The 20,507-nt window shown below is 45.2% G+C and overlaps 3 protein-coding genes across 7 annotated transcripts; 2 read left to right on the top strand and 1 right to left on the bottom strand.

Moving 5' to 3' along the window:
- The first annotated feature begins 3,075 nt into the window (after positions 1-3,075).
- badb (BCL2 associated agonist of cell death b) lies at positions 3,076-7,980 on the top strand. Of its 2 annotated transcripts, none has more exons than XM_029167011.3 (4): positions 3,076-3,215; positions 4,665-4,826; positions 5,009-5,229; positions 5,323-7,980. In XM_029167011.3, the coding sequence occupies exons 2-4, from the start codon at positions 4,673-4,675 to the stop codon at positions 5,458-5,460; spliced, it is 513 nt and encodes a 170-aa protein (XP_029022844.1). In that variant the 5' UTR covers positions 3,076-3,215; positions 4,665-4,672; the 3' UTR covers positions 5,461-7,980. The 2 variants fall into 2 exon arrangements, with proteins under 2 accessions (XP_029022844.1, XP_029022836.1); XM_029167003.3 differs by lacking the exon at positions 3,076-3,215 and adding an exon at positions 3,924-4,090.
- Positions 7,971-11,911, bottom strand: zgc:101765 (uncharacterized protein LOC450036 homolog). 3 transcript variants are annotated; one of them, XM_029166975.3, is made up of 6 exons: positions 11,648-11,911; positions 9,587-9,861; positions 9,265-9,410; positions 8,776-8,915; positions 8,514-8,672; positions 7,971-8,436 (listed from the first exon to the last, which is right to left on the bottom strand). In XM_029166975.3, exons 1-6 carry the CDS (start codon positions 11,768-11,770, stop codon positions 8,257-8,259), a joined length of 1,023 nt encoding a protein of 340 aa, XP_029022808.1. In that variant the 5' UTR covers positions 11,771-11,911; the 3' UTR covers positions 7,971-8,256. The 3 variants fall into 3 exon arrangements, with proteins under 3 accessions (XP_029022808.1, XP_029022825.1, XP_029022816.1); XM_029166992.3 differs by lacking the exon at positions 11,648-11,911 and adding an exon at positions 10,379-10,473; XM_029166983.3 differs by lacking the exon at positions 11,648-11,911 and adding an exon at positions 10,257-10,415.
- Positions 11,912-15,315: 3,404 nt separating this feature from the next.
- gpha2 (glycoprotein hormone subunit alpha 2) lies at positions 15,316-20,451 on the top strand. 2 transcript variants are annotated; one of them, XM_029167056.3, is made up of 4 exons: positions 15,316-17,837; positions 19,249-19,381; positions 19,505-19,689; positions 19,777-20,293. In XM_029167056.3, the coding sequence occupies exons 2-4, from the start codon at positions 19,261-19,263 to the stop codon at positions 19,879-19,881; spliced, it is 411 nt and encodes a 136-aa protein (XP_029022889.1). In that variant the 5' UTR covers positions 15,316-17,837; positions 19,249-19,260; the 3' UTR covers positions 19,882-20,293. The 2 variants fall into 2 exon arrangements, with proteins under 2 accessions (XP_029022889.1, XP_055358091.1); XM_055502116.1 differs by having other exon boundaries at positions 15,316-19,381; positions 19,777-20,451.
- Positions 20,452-20,507: the final 56 nt, after the last annotated feature.

Genomic DNA, 20,507 nt, shown 5'->3' with positions numbered 1-20,507 from the left:
GGGAAGAATGGAAAAAAAGGCAAACGGCGAGAGTTTGCGAGACGCCGAAATGAGAGAGATGGAGGAGAGGATTAAGGCAATGAGGAGGACGAACCCGCTAATGCAGATACCGTGTACCTTCATTTGGGCCGAAAATGTAGCGTGTTCTGGATCATGTTGCTGCTCTCCATCCAATTTCCTGCCGCTCGTCAGTGTCAAAAAAAACAAATAAAATCTTTAAGGAGGATGGATTACCCACTCTTACCCAAGGATGGAGGGGCAAACACAGGCAGGAAGCTGAGTCCAGCTGACATTAAAGCTGTTTATCAAGATGATGGCGAATAAGTCAGGCTATAAAACATCTTAGTGTTTTAAAAACACACTTACAAGATACTGTGGACTAAAACGTGTAAAGTATAGGCCTTTACATTCCCATATGGGGCACATCTGCCTCAGACCAGCACACACACACACACACACACACACACACACACACACACACACACACACACACACACACCCTACAGTAACTCTGGGATCATCCCACTTCAACCACTTTTAAATTATTAGTGGGTTTGGGCTGGACGAGAGCTTGTGTGGCCTGAAGGCTGACAAGACAGAAAACCTGAATGTGTGTGTGTGTGTGTGTGTGTGTGTGTGTGTGTGTGTGTGTGTGTGTGTGTGTGTGTGTGTGTGTGTGTGTGTGTGTGTGTGCGTGCCAAGGAAAGTTAAGACGTTGTTTTTACAGCATTTCAACCTTCAAGGCTAAACTTTAGGATGAGGCCTCACTTGAGGATCTTGTTAAGATCCTCACCTCATCCTAGGATCCATCTTGTTAGGATGTTAGGTTCCGCCTAACAGAATGTCTTTGCCGTTGAAGTTAGTTCGTTTTCCACCTTCGTGGTACAACCACAAGTGTTGGAGTGTTAATTTACACAGTGTCTGAGATTCCGGCTGCTTCCTTCTGTTTCCGCGCTGCAGAGCGCACGCCGGTTAGTGTCGAGACTTGAGAGTGGCATCGGTTTCTCTCTTCAATTGAGAATCGCCCAAAAGCTGCACGTGCACTGGGAATAAGAGCGTTCCCTCAGCCCTGTGAGAGACGCCTCGTGCGCAACAAAAGGCAGGAGCGTTTCACGGGCTGACGAAACGTCTCGTTGAGCTGGACGTCCTGGCCACCGGAGAAAAGGCCGGCGGACGCTTTTTTTAGAGCCAAACTTTTCTTCAAGTGGAGAGTTCCAAGAGCAGCAGGCTCCACGAGGGTGGAGTGGATCAAATTAGAAAGCTGCCATATGCCAGCCTTATGATCACAGAGCGACTCAGTTATACAGCGAGGGAGCGGCCTGTGTGTAATGAGCACGTACAGGGAGCCGTGATGAAAGGGCTGCAGTTGAACAAGCAGACTGGAGGGGTGCAGTCGCTCTGATGTAGGTTAAGTTTGCTCTTTCCCATATTCCCGCTTTCTTCACCTGGGCCTTTTCTCCAACTCCTGCCTCTCGGAGTCTTATTCACTCTGTCGGTCCTGCAAATATTTAACCTTTCCCTCTTTTAAGCTTCATTCTCATGTCGCTGGCAGACTTCTTCATCCGCTGCTTCTCCAGCTTCTTTTACGCGCGTCGGTCCCTCTCGCCGCATCCCCCTTTCGGATGTGCTTCTCATCTGTTGCAGAGTTGATGGAAACCCAAGCTTCGCCGCAAAATGGACACGCTGCATTTTGTCCCCCTGCGCCTACGTGCACTGAGCTCACACACTGAACCTGGTTGAGAGGACAGAGGTAAATATTTGACAGGACGCAGGATGAAGCTGTGGCGGCTGCGGCAGGCAGTCGGCGTCCTGCCATTGAAATGGAAGGGACGTTTCAGGAGCCTCTTGAAAAACACTGCTGCCATTGCTCTCAAGCAGCTGCACACACACACACACACACACACACACACTGAGCGGTGGTTTGGAGACAGTGAGGCAGTGCGTGTGCCCTCGGCTTCCCAGAATAACCGCCACATGAGGGGCAGGGAGGCAGGGTGAGGTTGGTAAAGGCAGAAATAAATGGATGCTAATTGTATGGCTCCTTCGGAACACACTCAAATCCAGAAGATTTATACACAAACACACACGTTATGCCCATGTGGGTGAAGATGATCCCACTGGATCAGTCCAACGTCCCCCGTGGTGGAGTTACTGCACACATGGTTTACTCGGCCTCAAACACTAAGCACATACAGGTTAATATGGGTCAGAAATACAGACGATGGTTTTCTCATGTATTGTTTTTATAATCTTTCTAAATATAGATTTCAAGAGCGGTGTTTTTGTTAGATGCTCCATCCTCACGTCGCTTTGTGAATAAGCCGCCTGTCCAGACTTGCGTGTTTGTCTAAGCTTAGAAACTCATTTCAGTGCTATTTAGATGCACTGAATTACAAGACGTGGCACAAAGGCGCTTCTCCTACACTCCAGTGTTACTGACTTCGCAATGAAAACTATACTATTTTAATCTTTTTAATCTCATCTGAGTCTTTTACTGCAGCTGAGAGGAGAGATAAGTGATGCTATGGAGAAGAGGAATAGACACAGCTCGGGATATGAATGGTAAATAGTGACATGGCTGACCTTCTGCTGGGTCTGAGGAAAGAGCGAAGCGAAGACATGCTTCCTAGAGGACATGCAGCATCCAGAGATTTATACCAAGACACCCAGTATAATTTCTTTCTGCAGGGGAAAACCCAAATATTGCAAATAATGTTATTACTGTCAGTTGTAATAGTAAGCAAACCCAGGCCACAGGGCTTTTTCTTAATTTCGTAGGAGACTGTGATGGGAGCTGAGGCTGTGTGATGAGCCTTGCAGCAGTTCTGTTGATAGTCCTGCTCCGCCACCTGCTGGTCACAAAGGGAATGACAGTCATATACAAAGTGGGATTTCCTGTTCTCTCCCTCGTTGAATTCCAGGAAGGATGTATAAAGCCACCATAATTTAATATTGGTCCACTTTAATCTCGATGTCTTACCATGAATATTAAATAATTACAATGAGCTCACTGGATGACTGTTAGTCAGCGATAAACCCTGTAATTTGTGTGTTTACACTTGCTTTGGGCCCCACCCTCTGCTTTATCAGCCTCAACATCTGCCTAAAGCAAATCTCACATAACTGTTGTGTAACTCTGCTCCAGTCTATTCCCTTCTGATTCACCTTAGTTCACTCCTAAAAGAGGGCATCGACAAGCAAACAGGACCAAACAGGTACTTCCAAGAAATGTTGTCTTTTGATTCTCTATTTGTTAAGATTCATTGCATTTATTTATTTTTTTATTACTTGTCAGCTGCACTTAAAGATGACAACTCAGGGGGGAAACATTTAATCCAGTATGTAATTAGCAATCATTTAGCTTTTAACAAACTGCACCAAACCAGTTACTAAAAAAAGATACCTGTTCTAGAAGAAGACTACATTCACTTGAAGCTCTTAATGACAAATCAGCTCTGATCTGAGGCTTGATTCATCATGTTTATGTAATATAATTGTAGGAATAACACAGATTTGGATTTCACATGTATACGCCAGTTATAAAAGGTTATTTTTTAATTAATTTTTAAATTAGAACAGTAGCCTATATGCAGCCTACATCCGTAAGATTCAATTATTCCAATGTATTTAAACTTTAAACTTTACTTTAAAATTATATGACAACAAATAAAGACTTAAAGAATAGTCCTGTAAATAAATAAATAATTTAATTTATGATTTTTTATAGTATTTGCATTGACAATTAAAACAGTTGATGGTGCTGCTTCTACAAAAAATTGCCTCCTCTTTCACTGGAAACAAGTCGACGCTCTCGCGACTTACTTGTGTGGCTACTTTTTTTGTGCGCGTCCACGGTGCGCATTACGGTAGGGGCGCGAGACAAACAAGGCCCCAACCCTGTCCTAGCTCGCAACAGTGACGTAAGCGCGCAGCGACGCGCGACAATTGGGCGAGCGCAGAGCCGCCAGTGTATTGTACGGCAGGGAAGCCCAAACAGGACACCGATAATAACAACAGCAGCAGCTGAGCGCGCATGAGGACAACTTCAGGCCCAGTCGCTGTTTTCGGCCGCGCACAGTTGAGATTTCGGGTAAGAAAACATTTCCGCGTTAGTTTAGTGGCGCGTGCTAACGCGGCGCCCGAGCGGCTTCCGCCCTGTGCGAAGTTTCTTTTGTCCTCTTTCAGTCAACAACACAACAAACCGAGTCGCGGCGTTTGGCCGGAGAGGCCGCTCCTGTAACAGTGTAACAACACATCGGTAACAGTATCAAATGTGCGTTTGTTGCCAAAACAAACGGCGCAGCTCGCAGATACTTGGCTACACGGCGAATACCTTTGTACCGGCCAGTATCAGGGGCAGTAAAGCGACTTAATAGCCCGCTGGGTGTGTGAGAGGGGGCAGCGGCCGACACACAATGGCTCGTGCCGTTTTATGGGCCCTGGTTAGAGAGCACAATGGCACGACAGCCACGTTTACTTTGACCAGATGTTTTGATCATTTGTATTTTCCAGCTCTCAGTCAGGTCCTGAGCTGTGCAACACTGTTACCACCAGCTGGGGTCACATATTTATGAGTATTTGTGTGTTAACGTGTCCTCGGCTGCAGTACGCAGACACTTCAGAGTTGCACAGATCCTAATATTTCCTGAATCCTGCCTCTCCAGATGTCCCCATGGCTGCAAAATTCACCATTGCAGACAGCGACTCAGAGCAGTCGGAGGAAGTCGAGGAAGTCGAGGACAGAAAGCGGTCATCGCCGTCGACTGCGCAAGAGCAGCAGGTTCCTGAACGCCCCACCCTTGCGTTACCTGGACTCAGACCGGCAGGTAGGAAGCCGCAAATAAATCCACGGTGCTGCAGTGCACTGAGCTGCTGAAACGTAAAGGGAGTAAATACAGGATCTGCAGAGTAAAGCCCAAGCACCAAAGCAACACATTCCACCTTCATGTAATATCGCTCATGTGAAGAACTACCACCTACTCTCCTCGCCGTTCTCTCCGTCGCGTAGGGGGGGGTCGAATCCGCGTGAACTCCGAGTCCCAGGCTTCCAGCGCTTCCAAAGACGAGGAGCTCCAAGTGAGGTGGGATGAGGAGGCCGGCACACCCACGGACGGGGCTCCGTTCCGGGGCCGCTCCAAGTCCGCCCCGCCTGCCCTGTGGGCAGCAAAGAAATACGGCCGGCAGCTCAGGAGGATGAGCGACGAGTTCGACAGCCTCCTCGACAAAAGGGTGAGAATCAGGAGTCGGGGCGTCAAAAAAGCCTTTATAAAGATTAAATAAGATGATTGGGGAAATGTAATTTCATTTTTTTTTTCCTCGCAGGAAATGAGGAAGGTGAGCAGCGCCGGGACGACCAGGCAGATGCACCACTCTAAGAGCTGGTGGAGCTACCTCTTCAGCCACCAGGAGACGGAGGGCGAGAGCAACCACCACGACAGCCACACACACCGCACCGAGTAGGCCGCGGCACGGCACAGCACGGGGCCAGAGAGGTCTGAGGGGTGGAGAGGTCAATGGGAGCGAGGGGGCAAGAACCTCAAGGAAGCCAAGTCAGCAAAAATACGGTGATATGACGGTGACTGAAGGGAAAAAAAACACTTGATCCGGCAGAGAAACAGACAGGGACGTGGCTAAATGGGACGGTAAACACACATCTAGATCCCGGTCATTTTTACACATTGTTAACTACCTTTATATGAATCTTTTGTATTGTGTTGGATGTGACTTTAGTAAGATCTTGGGCAGCCCATTGTGAAAAAAACCTAAGGGGACTGAGCACCATTAAAATGGGCAAAGGAGATTTATGGGGAGAACACTCAGCTATCGGATGCCTACTATTTGAACCGTCTCTCTCACGTCAACACTATGCAAAACACTGCAGCGGGAAGGATGCACTGAAGTCAAAGCAGCCGAGAATTTGAGACCACCCTTAATACTGTTAAAACCTCTTTGCTTAGTAAATACAGATGTCTGGCGTGTCACTAATGCCCACTGAGATCACTATACTGATGTGCTAAAATGATCTTCAATCGAGGGGAGAGTTTAGAAAAGACGTTTTATAGTATTCGACTCAGGCCTTTATCCAGCTTCCTGTTCTACTACCTGTGAGCCAGCGCACTCGTAACATCAAACCGTGCCTTTACTTGGTTTCATCTTGTCGAGGAAGTGAATCCTACTTGATGAGTTCAAATTAAATACAGGCACGGTTTCTTTTTCGGAGTGCACCATCAAACCAGTGTACGTGACTATCATGAACTGCTTTAAATCTCAAATATATCAAAAGAAGAACAATCTTTATAAGGACAATCGGATGACACCGAAAAATAATATCTTTTTTATAACTTCAGGGTTAGATTTTATCTGTACAAAATGGCATTAAACATAAATATAAAAAGCACAATCCAATATGAAACTATCCTGTCAGAGCCGTGGAGAAGCAAAAATAAAAGAATTAGGAATTTTTATGTGTAAATATTTTATCAGAGGGCAGGGGTTAAGGTTGTAGGCAGCACGGTTGAGCCAGAGGGCTTTGTTTGTTTTAAAGATTACCATGCTTCTTAACGAGTCTGGCCAATCAGCAATAGGCAGTGTACAATCCATGGATGTTGTGATAAATGTTATGTGTATTTAAAGACAGGACGGTGGAGTAACTGCTGTACAAAGAGCCAGTGTCCGGTCCCATTCACGCTGTCGCTGGTGCGTAGGGAGCATGGATTCACACACAGGTGTACTTTAGAAGGAACTGAATCCAATTTGTTAAGATTTTTTTTCAGGAGAATCACTTTTCAGTCCTGTGGATTTTAATTCCTTTCAATGGGGTTTTGGCTTTGATCTATGTTGCAATGTGAATTATTTCAAAACCTAAATGTACCGGGCTTCGGGTCTCAGAGTGACAATTTGAGGATAGGATTCTCAATGAATGTTGGTTATTATTGATACTGAGGATTTAAAACTAAGCTCAGTGGCACGCTACACAGCTTGGTAAATATAATGAGGCTATTTGTTAGGTCTTTAACTGATATGTGACTATTGAAAATGGTGACAGGTTTGTTCTACTTGTGTCCCGTTCTCTTAATCTTGACTCGTAGACTTGGGTTGTGACGTGCTCGGGCTGATGGACTGTATTGTCTTTGAAGTAAATCTTTGCTCTGTGGTTTTGTTTTATTTTTTATGTTTTTTTTAAAGCTTTTAATTAACTTGTTAAAGGTGCAATGTTAATCAGAGAAATCCAGACAAACTCAGTGACACCACCTTTTCATCGTCCAGGGTGTGGGAATGTGTCCGATGAATTGACTAAAGTATTCTGAGAAGCCTTTAACATCAATTTGTGTCACATATATATATATATATATATATATACTACTGTATACGCTACTGCTTCAAAGGTGTAGCCCTACTGCATTTGAACAGATATTTACGAGGAAAGCAAGGATGAGTGTCAAGTAATTTTGCTGCCATAAATAGTTTTACAACGCCACTCTTCAAACATCTACTTAAGTAGATGAGAATAAAGTTCACCTGGAGATTCAAGCGGAGTGATTTTACTGTGAACTGCCTCGAACATGCTTTAACCTGTGTAACATCGCATTGCCAGCCTTGCCTGTTCACCGCCTTAAAACTCTACCGCTCGTTGTCGCAGATACGCGCAAAACACAAGCACAATAATGTGGAACGTGTATTCACCGTCACAGCAAATACGTAGGTGGGGGTCACGTGACTGCGGATAGTTTTGAATCATGACAGTGAACACACTTCAGAGGAAAAACCTGCCTCGGTAGTTGGAGTTTTATATTCATCCTTGGTATTACTTGAATATGGAGAAGTATGTGGAGGACTGATTTTCAATATTTCTTTCTTCTTTTTTGATTTTTTTAAAATGGCTTTTGTAAATGTATTTTTCTCTACAGCTGTGAAACTTCTGGTATATGCTGTATATAAGTGAGTAAGTGTAAATTTGAATTAAAAGACAATTATACAGAAGCCGTTTAATCGTTATGTTATATATGGTTTGAATGCTGCTTTTTTTTTTTAATCACCAATACCAAATATTCTCTGCATACAGCTTTACATCACCCAAAGAAAAAACATTACAATGAGTCTAACAGTAAATATAAAAACGAATGCCCCAGTAAAGTCACTGAACACCACAACGCTTAAATGCTGACACCTACATTTAATACATTTTAATAACAAAATGGTCTTAATGTTACAAGTCTGCACTAAAGAACCGAAGCAGTGAAATGCCGTGCCGACCTATCAAGCAACGCCGGATGGATCCCAGCAGTACCTGTGTTCACAGTCTAAAGCTGACAGTGTGTCCATGTCATTGTCTGTGAGACTAAAGTCAAAAAGCTCTGCGTTGTCCTTTATCCTGTCCGGATTCGAAGACTTGGGGAGGACTGGGACCCCCTGCTGTACTGCCCAGCGCAGCAGAGTCTGTCGGGGAACAAAGAAGCATATCTCCTGAACATCTCAAAACTCTTTAATAGTCCAAGTATTATGAGCATGACTACCTGTGCGGGTGTGCGTTTGCATTTCTTTGCCACCTCTAGTACCACAGGGTCAGTGAGCAGATCTCCTTGTCCTAAAGACGAATAGGCTTGGAAACACACCCCATACTCCGCACAAACCCTCCTCAGCTCTGTCTGGCACAGTTGAGGGTGAAACTCTACCTGATAAACAAAACAGTCACCTTTTAGTGCTGACGTCTATAAACAAGCACATTGTTATAATTCTATAACTGCAGGCCTTCTTGCCTTTGACTCTAGATTATACCTGTAGCACTGCAGGACGAACTTTGCAGCTTTGTATCAGTTCCTTCATGTGCGCTAGGGTGTAATTAGACACTCCTATGGCCTTTAGCTTTCCCTGAGCATGCAAATCCTCCAGAGTGGCCCAACTCTGAGCTCGGTTACCTAGAGTCAGAAATTCATTTATCTCAACATTGTGGGTGTGAGACTACAATTGCATTGTAGAACAGTAATGGGGGCTATTATTTATTTAACTAATGTTAGATTAAACAGTTTAACTATCGCATAGCAAATATTTACTGTTAGGTTCAATCAAGAGACACCTTAACATAACTAAATACTGAGAGTTTAAAACAAAGTACAAACCTTGGTATAATTTAAATTCAGATTAGACATTAGATTTGACTTTTATTAGATCAACAAAAAACAGCCTGGCAAACAGTCCATGAGCCAGTTATCCATCCAGTTATTATTTGGTACATGAAACTAATTTAGTGATTTAGTTCCAGCTTACCTGGGTTGCGTTTGTCATCCACTACTTTACCCTGTGTGCCAGGCCAGTGGATCAGGTAGAGGTCAATGTAACCCAGATCCAGCTCAGACAGGCTGTGGAGAGCTCCTTCCAGAGCTCTGTCACCTTGATCTTTAGGGCCCAGTTTACTGTATCAAGAGAAGTGAAAAAAGGAGTTTTGAAATAAAGGTCAAACAAGAGCTTCAATGTCTCCATATGGCGTGAACATGATGAAGGTGGAAGAGTCATACACACACAATAATGAAAGGGACACACGGAATTAGCATGCAAGTGATTTTTGATGACATGTTCTTATATAAATCACCTGGTAATGAACACATCCTCTCTCGTTAAGCAGTACTTGGGCATCAGTTCCTTCAGCGCTCGGCCCAAGTCAGCTTCGTTACTGTAAACGGCTGCACTGTCAAAAGCCCGATATCCAGCGGCCAGCGCAGCGTCCACAGCCCGGTGGACCTGCTCAGAGCCACGCAACTTGTAGGTTCCCAGACCCACAAGGGGCATACGAGCCCCCGTGTTTAGGACAACACAACGGCTGTCACATGAGGCAGACATTTGGGCCAAAGATCGGGTATATTTAGTCTAGGAAATGAAAGAGAGCCAGACTCATTTCAATGTGGTTTGAGGGATGAGGAAGAAAATGCTAAATGGTGGTTGCAATAATATCAGATGAAAACCTGTTTGAATCGTGTTACAGTGACCTGCCGAATGACTGACACGAGTGCAGATATTAAGTACAATGCAATGTTATGATGCATCACAGTTAATATAACAATGACTGAACTGATCAACGTTAAAACTCCAGTCAACCTATATTCGTTCATGGCCGCAGTATTTTAGAGTGGACTCAAACGTCCTAACGGAGCTGTTAGCGTGACCTTCGTCGGGAAATCTACACGTCACATTAACAGTCGCATCAAACGAATCGTTGCAACGTCACACAGTGACAATATGACGCCGTACCGCAATTAGCTCACCTTTAGTCCTTTTAGCTGTTACCTGAGCTGAAAATTAAATATTGGTTTTAAAAAGAGGCACAACTTTTAATAAAACTAAAGTCTAACTAAGTTAAGCTGTTTTATACAAAATGAGCACTCACAGCTTCCGCCTTCCACTACACGTGGTCATCTGACAGTCACGTGAGTCCAGGCGGTTTTGCCGTCACCATAGTGACATCTGCACCAAGGCCACTGATTGGTAGAGGCTCTGGCCAATCGGCAGAGCACATGCCAGCAGAAGGCGGGAATTCGCCCAGGTCGGCGAATCTCGAGGGGAGTCGAGTGTTTGATGGGCGGACACGGTTTTAACTGTTGGCGTTCTGCGGCGAAACCCGCGGCGCGACTTAGCAAGTTCAGACTCTACAGTTCCTGTGAACATTACGGTAATTTGAAGTGAGCGATAGTGAAAGAGAGAACATTCATTTAAATGTAGTTGGTGTTTATTGACAGCAGATGCACAACACTGCTACCTACAGTTTCCCCGTTAGCATGCTACCTGCCGATTCAGCGTCTGAGACATTACGTCATACGTTTTGAAACAGCAGCTGAGCGAGGCGCCGAGGCGTGGTTCCCTGCGGGCCAGCCATGCCGCTGCAGGCCTTCGCCTTCCCCGTCCCCGAGACGAGGTTCATCCGAGCCGGCCGGCTCGTCTACAAGTTCAAGATCAGAGCGGGCGGCAGCTACAGGCAAGGCAGCAGAAAGCGACAGCCTTCACCCACAATGGTGCTGCATTCACACGTGCCAAGGCCAACAGACGTCCAAGCAACGAATCTTTAAGACCAAGAAGTAATTTAGCGAAAATGGGAGGTATTTTAAGACCCATCAGGCCCCATTGGGCAGCGATCGGCTCGCCATATTTACATCCTGCTCTTTTTCCCATTTTCTTTGTTGAAGGAAGCATAACCATAACGTATCTAGCATAAAAAGACCGTCTTTGCCGTTCTTACTGTGTGAAAATCAATTCTAGATTCAAACGAAGGTGAAGTGTTGCAGGGCAACATGCAGACATGGCAGCAAACGCTGGCCTGTGATTTCCTCCCTGTAATCACTGGTACATGCCCATTATGCCTCCTACCACATGTTCTGGTCTGCGTCACATTAAGTTTGCCCTCACCTTTGATATACTCACCAACAGAAACAATGATATTCACAGACACAAGCTTTACCACATTGTATTACAACTTGATTTTAACAAAGATGAAATGTGTTTCTGCTGGATTCCCTTAGTGGTGAGGAGGTGTTGGGAGGAAACCTCAGTCGGGAACTGGAGGTAACTGTGAAATTGCTGTCATTTACACTCTTCTTTACCACATTATACTATTATACATACTATATATACATTTTTCCACATTAAACTACTTCATTCTGACCTCCGGCGTTTCGTATGCGGCTCTGTTTTCTTCTTTGCTTTGCTTTGTCATTTTCAGGACATTATCAGAGTGGTGCTCGGCAACCTTGACAGCCTGCAGCCTTTCTCCAGCGCCCACTTCCATGTTTTCCCGTGTATCCTTCAGCAGCAGATGTGATGTGCACCTATAGTTCTGCCTTCTCCCTAAAAATAAATGGTGCACAGTGATGCCACTGCGAGCGCGACGCTGTCCTGGAAGCTCCTTCTCGCTCGAAGCCGGCTGTGTTCCGTTAACGGCGGCTGCCAGATAAGAGGCGGTGGGAGGGCGCGTCCAAGGTGATGTGCAAACACAGCGAGAAGACGCTGGGGGCTTATCCTTTTATTCTGATCCTCTATGTGGAGAGAAACACGCCGACCGGTGAGAGGAAAACTGGAGCGCGCCCAGTTGCACAGAGTAAAGACACGTATAACTTAGAGCAGGCGTCGCCATCTGTCATCGCACTATAAATATTCCTATGAGCAGTCAGTGTCTCTGTTACTAGCATTTAGTACATGATTTTTAACCTGTTGTCTGATCTTGTTTCAGAAAAGCAGGAGGAAGAGAGACAGAGCCCAGTGAGTGTCTCTTCATTTACTAATAGCTGTGAATTATAGTCCAGTGACAATCTGTGCTTGTACTTTGCTTTCTAGAATAAAGGCGCCTGGTTCTACGACTGTGTGGAGGAGCTACAGTCAACGTGCCATACGGGGGACTCGCCACTAGAGGGCGCCACACTACAGGACTTGACTGAGGCAACGAACGCAAAGCGTTCTGCAGCATGGTGAGTTTATCGTGTTCATATTTGCTGATGATGTCAATCAGAAATAATTGTTCGCAAGCAAGTGTTGAGTATTTTCGAATGGTGGTTCAAATTGTTGTTGTCTAAGCTTAGTTAGTCAATTACTTATTCAAATATTACATGAGCTTGTAATACAAGAGAAAGCAGACGCACTTCTCACCTTCTTAACATAGAAGAACATGTGATTTTACATGTTTGTAGCTGCAACAGCTCAAACAGCTGACGACGACAGCAGCAATAAGAGGCTGCCTGTGTAACACACACACACACACACACACACACACACACACACACACACACACACACACACACACACACACACAGTCAGTGTGGGGCCAAGATGAGAAACGAAGGCTCCTGTTCATAAAACCAGTACGACATCCGCGCTGACAGCCAACCTGATTCACACGCGTACGCTCCACTGACTGCAGCAGTTATGAAAGAGACCAGAGGCAGATGGGCGCCACCTCAATCACGCTGACAGTCAGATCAGTGGGGCGAACATTAGGATTTGACACACACACACACACACACACACACACACACACACACACACACACACACACACACACACGCGCACACACTCTCTCTCTCTCTCTCTCTCTCTCTCTCTCTCTCTCTCTCTCTCTCTCTCTCTCTCTCTCTCTCTCTCTCTCTCTCTCTCTCTCTCTCTCTCTTTCTCTTTCCCTTGCCAAGTTTGTATTGAGCTTGTGTTTTTTTCCTCTTTCTCCAAACTTTGGGATCTCACCATCGATGCACAAACTGTGTAAACATCCTGCACACAGCCGGGGCCTCTGGCATCATAACTTAACATAACATCATAACTTATTCACAGGAGATCAAGTGTCATCAAGTGATGCTACCGCAATCAGCATTCACGCTGAACGTCACGTTGCACGTGGAGGCCACAGACACATGGCGGCTAAAGTTCAAGGAACGTGCGCAGCATATATCAGTGCAGCATGCAGTAAACACACACTCTGAGCAGGATGTGCTCGTTCTGTCCTCGGTGGCTTCTCACGTCCTGCGTTGTCACTGACACCATTGGTGTGTGTGTGTGTGTGTGTGTGTGTGTGTTTGGGGTGTGTTTGGGGTGCTACAGATGGTGTGTTTGAACAGAAAAGAATGCGTCTCAAAGTGAAGTGTAGACGTGGAGCCGACAATAAAGCACCCACTTCTCTGTTCTGTTTCGATTGTAGTATAAGCCAAGTTTCATGCAACGATGGTTCAGAAGGTAGAATATTATAATGATATGGGGAAGGAGTTTCTATAAATTTTTTTAATCATGGAAAATCTTGCTTACTTGCTGCTGCTGCTGCACTTAGTCTGTTCTTATTGCTTTTTGTTTAGAGCCTCGTGGGTCAAACAGTCAAAACTTTTCACTCTGTACTGTTGTTTTGTTACAGATGCACAATGGTTTTTAGCTATTTATTTATATACATTTTAAACATTTTTCTTTGCACTGTTAGAACTGGGCTAATATTTTCTGCTATTGGTATCAATATTAAACCCTCTAATATCCTTCCAGTGGCCACTTTAATGAATGTCGATTTTTCAGTCAGCTGAACACGGACGGTCCACATGCACAGAGAGAGGCCTACGAAGATGCTGACAAGGTGATTCTTTTCAATTTGCCCTCTTTTATTCAGTGTGTTTAGCAGTTCCCTGATTCTTACACTCGCTTCCTTCCATTCCTCTGTAGCACATGAGGTGCACACACACACAGACACTTGTAGCATCTCTGTCTTTATTGCAGCCCGAGGCTAACATTAGCGCAGACAGGTAGGATAACAAGTGCGATTAAGGTTAATAATAGCATTACATCAGACAGATTGTACAGGTTGGTGTGCGAGTGTGTGTATGTGAGGGAATGTGTGCGTTTCTGGTGATGTGCTTTAGTTTGATTAGCAACAAAGCCCCCAAATTACCCCCCGTCCCACTCATCTCATCCACGGCCCTTCATCTCACCTGATCCCCTTTTTCACACTTTTTTCCACCTGTCTAACTTTCCTCTTCATCCTGATGTTCGGCTCAAGTGGAAAAAATGATTTAAACGAATTGTGTCAACCTGCTGAGTTAACGTTGAGAAGGAAATGTCAAAACAAGTCGAAAACCTTAAAATAGATTAAGACTAAGCATTATAATGATCTCAGTATGAGCTTTAACAATATATTGTTCCTGCACAAACACGTTCTAGAAAACATTGGTACGTTTGTATGAATTAATCTCAGTGTGAAATAATAACTGCATCACATTTACTGCTATTTTATAGGTGACTATTGAAGCTAGTTTCATTATTTTTTTTGTGTGGGAACCAAAAGCTTCCCAGTAAAACCAGCGTCTTTACTTCTTACTTATGTGTGGTATATTGTTAAACAACATATTTCTGCCCTGTTTTGTGTTTCGAGGACGGGGACAACGCGGACACTGGCCCTGGGATTTGGACTCAACTGGCCAGGTGGGTGCACACCTAGAGCGGTGACGGTGGTGAAGTCAGCGTCTCACTGGTGGAGATGGGATTGACTTTGACACCTACAGGAAAACCAAAAGCGCATTAACGCTGCAGATCTGCGAGGGGAAGGGCTGTCAAACAATTAAAGGGATCGGGGGAAATCCAGCTCTTACGCACAGAAATTACAATATTGTGAAGCGTGAGTTTAGACAAGCTGAGGCGCTTAACGTCCTGAGGCGAGACACATGAAAGCAGCTCGGCGCTGACACTGTCATGACTGTGTTCGAGGTAGCGGTGACCGGTGACATACACACAGTCGCTGTCCCTCTGACGTGTTCTCTTTGTTTCTGCAGACAGATCTTTCCTTTCTCCTGGTTCTTTAGAGGCCCCTGAGAGCTGTAGACAGGGATCCACGGCTGGAGAGCAAAATGGCATTTCCATAAGAGTGACTATTGTTCCTGTTGCTTCTCAGTGTTGTTTCATTGTTCAGTGATCGCCTGCTGCCTCATACATTCATAACATTCCATACGACGTTTTGTTCCCTCACTGTCATTGTGTATTTTATTTCTGTGAGGAAGCAGGACACTCACAGGTTGTAGAAATACACTTTAAATAATAAACTGTGTCTTGGATTTTGAATGACGGCACATCTTTGCGTTGACTGGATCTCAGCATCGCACACGTCGACCCGGTCCACGGGACGCGGTTCCGCTGTGTGTGCATCTTGGCCAGTGCACCGTCTTCTTCGGATCAGAGACAGTTTCTTCATCTTGCTCTTGACTCTTTTTTTAACTGACTGAGTGTCTGATGACTGATGAAAAAAAAAACGTTACTTTGGTAATTGTCATGGACAATAGCGCTCACTTGAAATTTCCACTCCTCTGTGTGTGTGTATGTTTCTTTAGCTTCAGTCATTTCCACCTTGTGGAAATTCCACTTTCCTCCTGTCAGTCTAAATTAGTGTCCTGAAGTACTACACACACACACACACACACACACACACACACAGACATACACACACAAAAATAATGGCATATTTGCAAAGTGTAAAATATGTTAACTTATTAAACAACAAAATATTCACTTGCGTTTAAACGTGGAAGCAAACTTGATAAGAACTTTATTTTGCTCTATTGCTATGGACCTCAAAGTAACACGCATAATTTGCTTACGCTCACCTCTCACGTCATGTACTTTGATTCACATACGCTGATGAACATATACACACACATGCACAATCTCAGTATAATATAACGGCAGAAGTGAAGTGGACTCATTATTGATATTCTGGTTATTCGCGACACCACGGTTTCCACAGCAGCCCAGAGCACTGGGGCCACAGTGCAACACAAACACCAGTTACCCCAGTGAGTCACACTGAGTAACGTGTGTTCAACTTTACCAAGGAGCCAATTTAATAAAGTTCATTCCCATCTCTCTGGGGATGAGGTGCTGCTCTGGTTTAGCCTGTTAGTCTGTGGTTGGCATGGAATCAGATGAAACATACACTGCACTCATGCCACTTACATCCACTAAACAGTGTGCGCCTGTGTGTGTGTGTGTGTGTGTGTGTGTGTGTGTGTGTGTGTGTGTGCGCGCGCGCGTGCGCGCGCCATCGGCAGGGGGTTTGAGTGATGATGTCACTCATTCTGTTTTCCATTGACATAATGTTTAATGAGGTAGAGGGGCCATAAGATAATACTGTAACCTCTGTGTGAGTGACTCGGTGAAGCAACAAGCACGAAAAACCTTTGAATAAAACTATTTCATTGTTACAATAATGTCAATTAAATGTGCGTGCACAATGGTGCACATGTCCTGTGTTAACTTCTAGCATCCGACAAGCAAAGTGTTTATTACCGCTTTATTACTGCTGCAGAGCCCAGAGAGCTGGAAGGCTAAACTGACAGACGCGTTTCTGGACTTAAACTAATTAACATTTAGTTTTGAATGTCATTTTATATCAGACATGATTCATCAACCATAAGAAGATCTGATTTCATCACTTTGTTTTTTTTTTACCTCAGACAATATTCTCTGAATTAATTACTTTTACTGATTGTCCAGCAACTGTATTTAATCTTAAGGTTTGATAATTTCAGGACAAAGTAAAACTGCGTCTGTGGTGAGAAGCTGCTCACCCACGCACCGTCATTAACACATTACCCCACAGTCAAAGTGATGAACCCCTGTAGGCGAAAGCCACCGTCCAGATGCTGCAGAAACCCAAAAAAGACTCTATTTAAAGCGTGTCTTTTTTTTTATTTGAAGAGGGTGGTTGCTAAGTCGACTTCCTGCTTTCAAGACAAAGAAGAAGGGAAGCAGAGCCCAGATTGTCTAAATATGCACACCATGTGCCACACTCACAGACACACACTCACAGTGACCCTGCCCTGTCCTTCCTCCTGCAGCCGCAAATGGAAATCCCAGCCCATCTCTGCAAGTGTGTGTGTGTGTGTGTGTGTGTGTGTGTGTGTGTGTGTGTGTGTGTGTGTGTGTGTGTGTGTGTGTGTGTGTGTGAGGAGTCCAATTTAGTGCAATAGTTCTCTCCTAGCGTGCATCAACCAGCAGCCGAGGCCTTTACTGTCTCTGCTCCTGTGATTTACGTGATGCAAAGCCGCGTGTGTTCTCGCTGCTTTGATGGGAAACCCATCTAGTTTTCCTCTGTGTCACAGCCCCCCCCCCATGGTGGGAGGACGGGGAGGGTGAGGGGAGAGTTAAGACACGACAGGACAGAGTTTTAATACGAACGCAGGGCTTGCGGAGGCTTTGTTGCGCAGGTAGAAGAAAAAAACGACTGCGCTGGAGTTGGAGGAGGGTCCAGAGCTCCTCCACCTGTTACTTATACGCCTGCATGAAGCTGCGAGCAGACACTCACCCACACACCTGCCCTGCACCCTCTGCTCCTGCTGCGTCCTCAGGTAAGAGCCAGCCAGGCTTCACAGCCACAGCATCACCTTTATGAATCCACCCATTTGTCTGCTGCTTCTTCCAACCATGGTTTTCTCTTTTTACCGTTTTACGTCCGTCAACTGCTCCTTTATTAATTCTGCAGATTAATATCCATGTATTTTAATGCATTTTCTACCTTAAAGATACGATTTTATTAGTAAACTGCTGCAATTTAGAGGGTTGTTTTTAGTTGAATACTGTCACTGTGTTCTGCTGTTGTGATACATTTTTACAGTACAGCTTATACATGTTATATATTAAACAGTGGTTACACTCTGGTGGTAATTTTTAGTGTCAAGTTTTTTATTTATTTTCATAAATAAATAAACTTCATAAACAGCATCCATTCTATGCTATTTAGTGTTGAGACTTGGTTGGTTTTAGCAAGATGTGTGACCATTTCTGAGATTTTTAAGGTTGATATAAACAAACTATCTACGGTAAGTAGTGCTTTGAGATGCATTAAAAAAACAGTTACATTATATATGTATATTTTATAATGAAAACCCACACACACTTATTTTTATACATATATAAAATTAAGTAAAAAGTCTGTAAAACTGTAAAGGTCGTATCGCTGGTACAGTCAGCTAAGACGGTTTCATTTTAAAAAGTAACAAGTGTTGCTATTACTATTAGGGATGTTTCCAGGGTCTAAAGTCTCTTCAGGCTGTTTTGGTGGTCCTGGTCCTGATTGGCAGGACCTTCCCACTATCGTTTCCACAAAGGCGTGTAACGACCCACTTTCCTCAAAGACAAACTAAACTCCCGAGCGTGGAAACCCCACGTAGGAGGAAAAACCTGGTCATTTCCCTCGTCCCCCAGCTGACGGGGGGTTCCTGGCCTCACACACACCCCTCAACCCGTAATTTGCTCATGTTAAATGTGTTAATGGCGTCTCCGGGGCCCATCAGCCATTCACACAGCAGTTCCCAGAGTTTTCACTGGAGGGGAACGGGGCACCTTAGAGGTCAAGGGTCAGCAACACCAGATTAATGTTTACACACGTGTTGGGGGACGCGCGCACACACTAACCACGGACACTCGCGCTATTTCGCGTTAAAGAAAGCCTTTGGTTCACGCGCTGTGGTGAGTTCAGCTACACGTGCGCGTCAGGGTGAGCCCGAACCTGTGCCAGCTGTTAAATGAGGCACATGAAATGATGAAGACACCATTGTTTTTACTCACATTAGCAGCGACTTCGCTGAGTGGCGCGCGGGCAGACACACAGAGTGGGAAACCACCGTAAATGAGCAGCAGCTTCACATCTGTGCCGTGTAATCATATATTATCTGTAAATACTTTTTTTTTTTAATAAATGTGAAGTTGTTCATTCATTTGTGACTCTGGCGTTGTTCTGTTTGCGTGTTTTCTCTCCAGACTTCCGCCCTGATGCCGCCGTGCCTGACCCCCCATCTGTGCCTGCTGGTCCTGCCGGTGATGTCACTCCTGCTGCTCCTCCCCCCCATCGGCTGGAGCTACGACGGCCTGACCCCAGGCTGCCACCTGTACCGTGAGCGTTACACCTTCACCCCTCCGTTTACAATGAAATCACCCCGTGGGAAACAAACAGCAACCAGCGAGTTGTGGGTAAACGCGGCTTCAGGATCGATGACGTCGTCTCGTCTTCCTCCAGCCATCAACGTGACCATCCGCAGCGACCGCCGCGGCACCTGCAGGGGCACGCACCTGGTCTACGCCTGCGTCGGCTACTGCGAGTCCAGCGCCTTCCCGTCCAGGTACTCTGTGCTGGTGGCCTCCAACTTTACCCACAACATCACCTCCGCTTCACGCTGCTGCACCATCAGCAAGGACGCCAAGGTGAGGGCACAGGCGTTGGCGCCGGTCTCCTGGAGCATTTGGAGCCAGGAGCAGAGATCTCACTGCGCCTGTGTCGTGTCCCCTCAGGTCAAAGTGCGGCTGGACTGCCCCCGAGGCCGTCACCGTGACGAAATAGAGATCCTCACAGCCAAGGCCTGTCGCTGCGACATGTGCCGCAAGTCCCGCTACTGACACACGTTTGCCGCACTAACATTTGCGTGGATCCAGGCCACAGTCAAAACCGCCATGAACGAAGAAGCAAACGGTCGCGAGGGAAAGCTGGGATCCGAAGAGCTTTCAGCTAAGATCAGGATCAATCATGACGCAGTGTGAAACCGTTGTGTGTTTACATGATGCTGGATTTGTCTGTTAGTGTGTGTTTGCATCGTGTGTGTTTGCATCGTGTGTGTCTGCGTGCGCGCTGAGTAAAATGAATAGGGCAAACTTCATGCAATGCTGTTGTGTTAAAGACATTCAGTCACTGTGCCAGCACGTGTCCATGTAAGCAGCTGAAAAGTCAACAAAACTAATTATTCACATAAAATACTTGCATCCCAAGAAAATTAAAACGACTGCAAAAAAACGAATCCCATCTGTGTTGAATGTTGCCCAATTTATTCACTACACTTAATGTCCAAAAATACTTTTCAAGTTGAAGCATCCAATTGTGTAATTGTTCCATTTATTATTTATTAAATTACGTTAAATGTATGTAAATTTAAAAAGTATTTCACATCGCTTCTCATTTCTAACTTCCTGGTCTGTTACACTGGTTACTGCTCCACCTGGCAGATCAAAACAGGTCATCACAAACCTGA

The sequence above is a fragment of the Betta splendens genome, chromosome 2 (assembly GCF_900634795.4).
Source record: "Betta splendens chromosome 2, fBetSpl5.4, whole genome shotgun sequence".
NCBI classification, from domain to species: Eukaryota; Metazoa; Chordata; class Actinopteri; order Anabantiformes; family Osphronemidae; genus Betta; species Betta splendens.
The sequence above is the reverse complement of the archived record's forward strand: the minus strand, read 5'-3'. Positions and strand labels throughout refer to the sequence as shown.

Bases quoted from the DNA above. Each gene is read 5' to 3' on its own strand.
- badb (XM_029167011.3), top strand. From the start codon at position 4,673: ATGGCTGCAAAATTCACCATTGCAGACAGCGACTCAGAGCAGTCGGAG. The intron at 4,827-5,008 runs GTAGGAAGCCGC...TCCGTCGCGTAG, and splicing joins ACCTGGACTCAGACCGGCAG to GGGGGGGTCGAATCCGCGTG. The intron at 5,230-5,322 runs GTGAGAATCAGG...TTTTCCTCGCAG, and splicing joins ACAGCCTCCTCGACAAAAGG to GAAATGAGGAAGGTGAGCAG.
- zgc:101765 (XM_029166975.3), bottom strand. From the start codon at position 11,770: ATGGAAGTGGGCGCTGGAGAAAGGCTGCAGGCTGTCAAGGTTGCCGAG. The intron at 9,862-11,647 runs GTCAGAATGAAG...TTCATTTCCTAG, and splicing joins CCGCATACGAAACGCCGGAG to ACTAAATATACCCGATCTTT. The intron at 8,673-8,775 runs GTATAATCTAGA...TTTGTTTATCAG, and splicing joins TTCGTCCTGCAGTGCTACAG to GTAGAGTTTCACCCTCAACT.
- gpha2 (XM_055502116.1), top strand. From the start codon at position 19,261: ATGCCGCCGTGCCTGACCCCCCATCTGTGCCTGCTGGTCCTGCCGGTG. The intron at 19,382-19,504 runs GTGAGCGTTACA...GTCTTCCTCCAG, and splicing joins CCCAGGCTGCCACCTGTACC to CCATCAACGTGACCATCCGC. The intron at 19,690-19,776 runs GTGAGGGCACAG...GTGTCCCCTCAG, and splicing joins CCATCAGCAAGGACGCCAAG to GTCAAAGTGCGGCTGGACTG.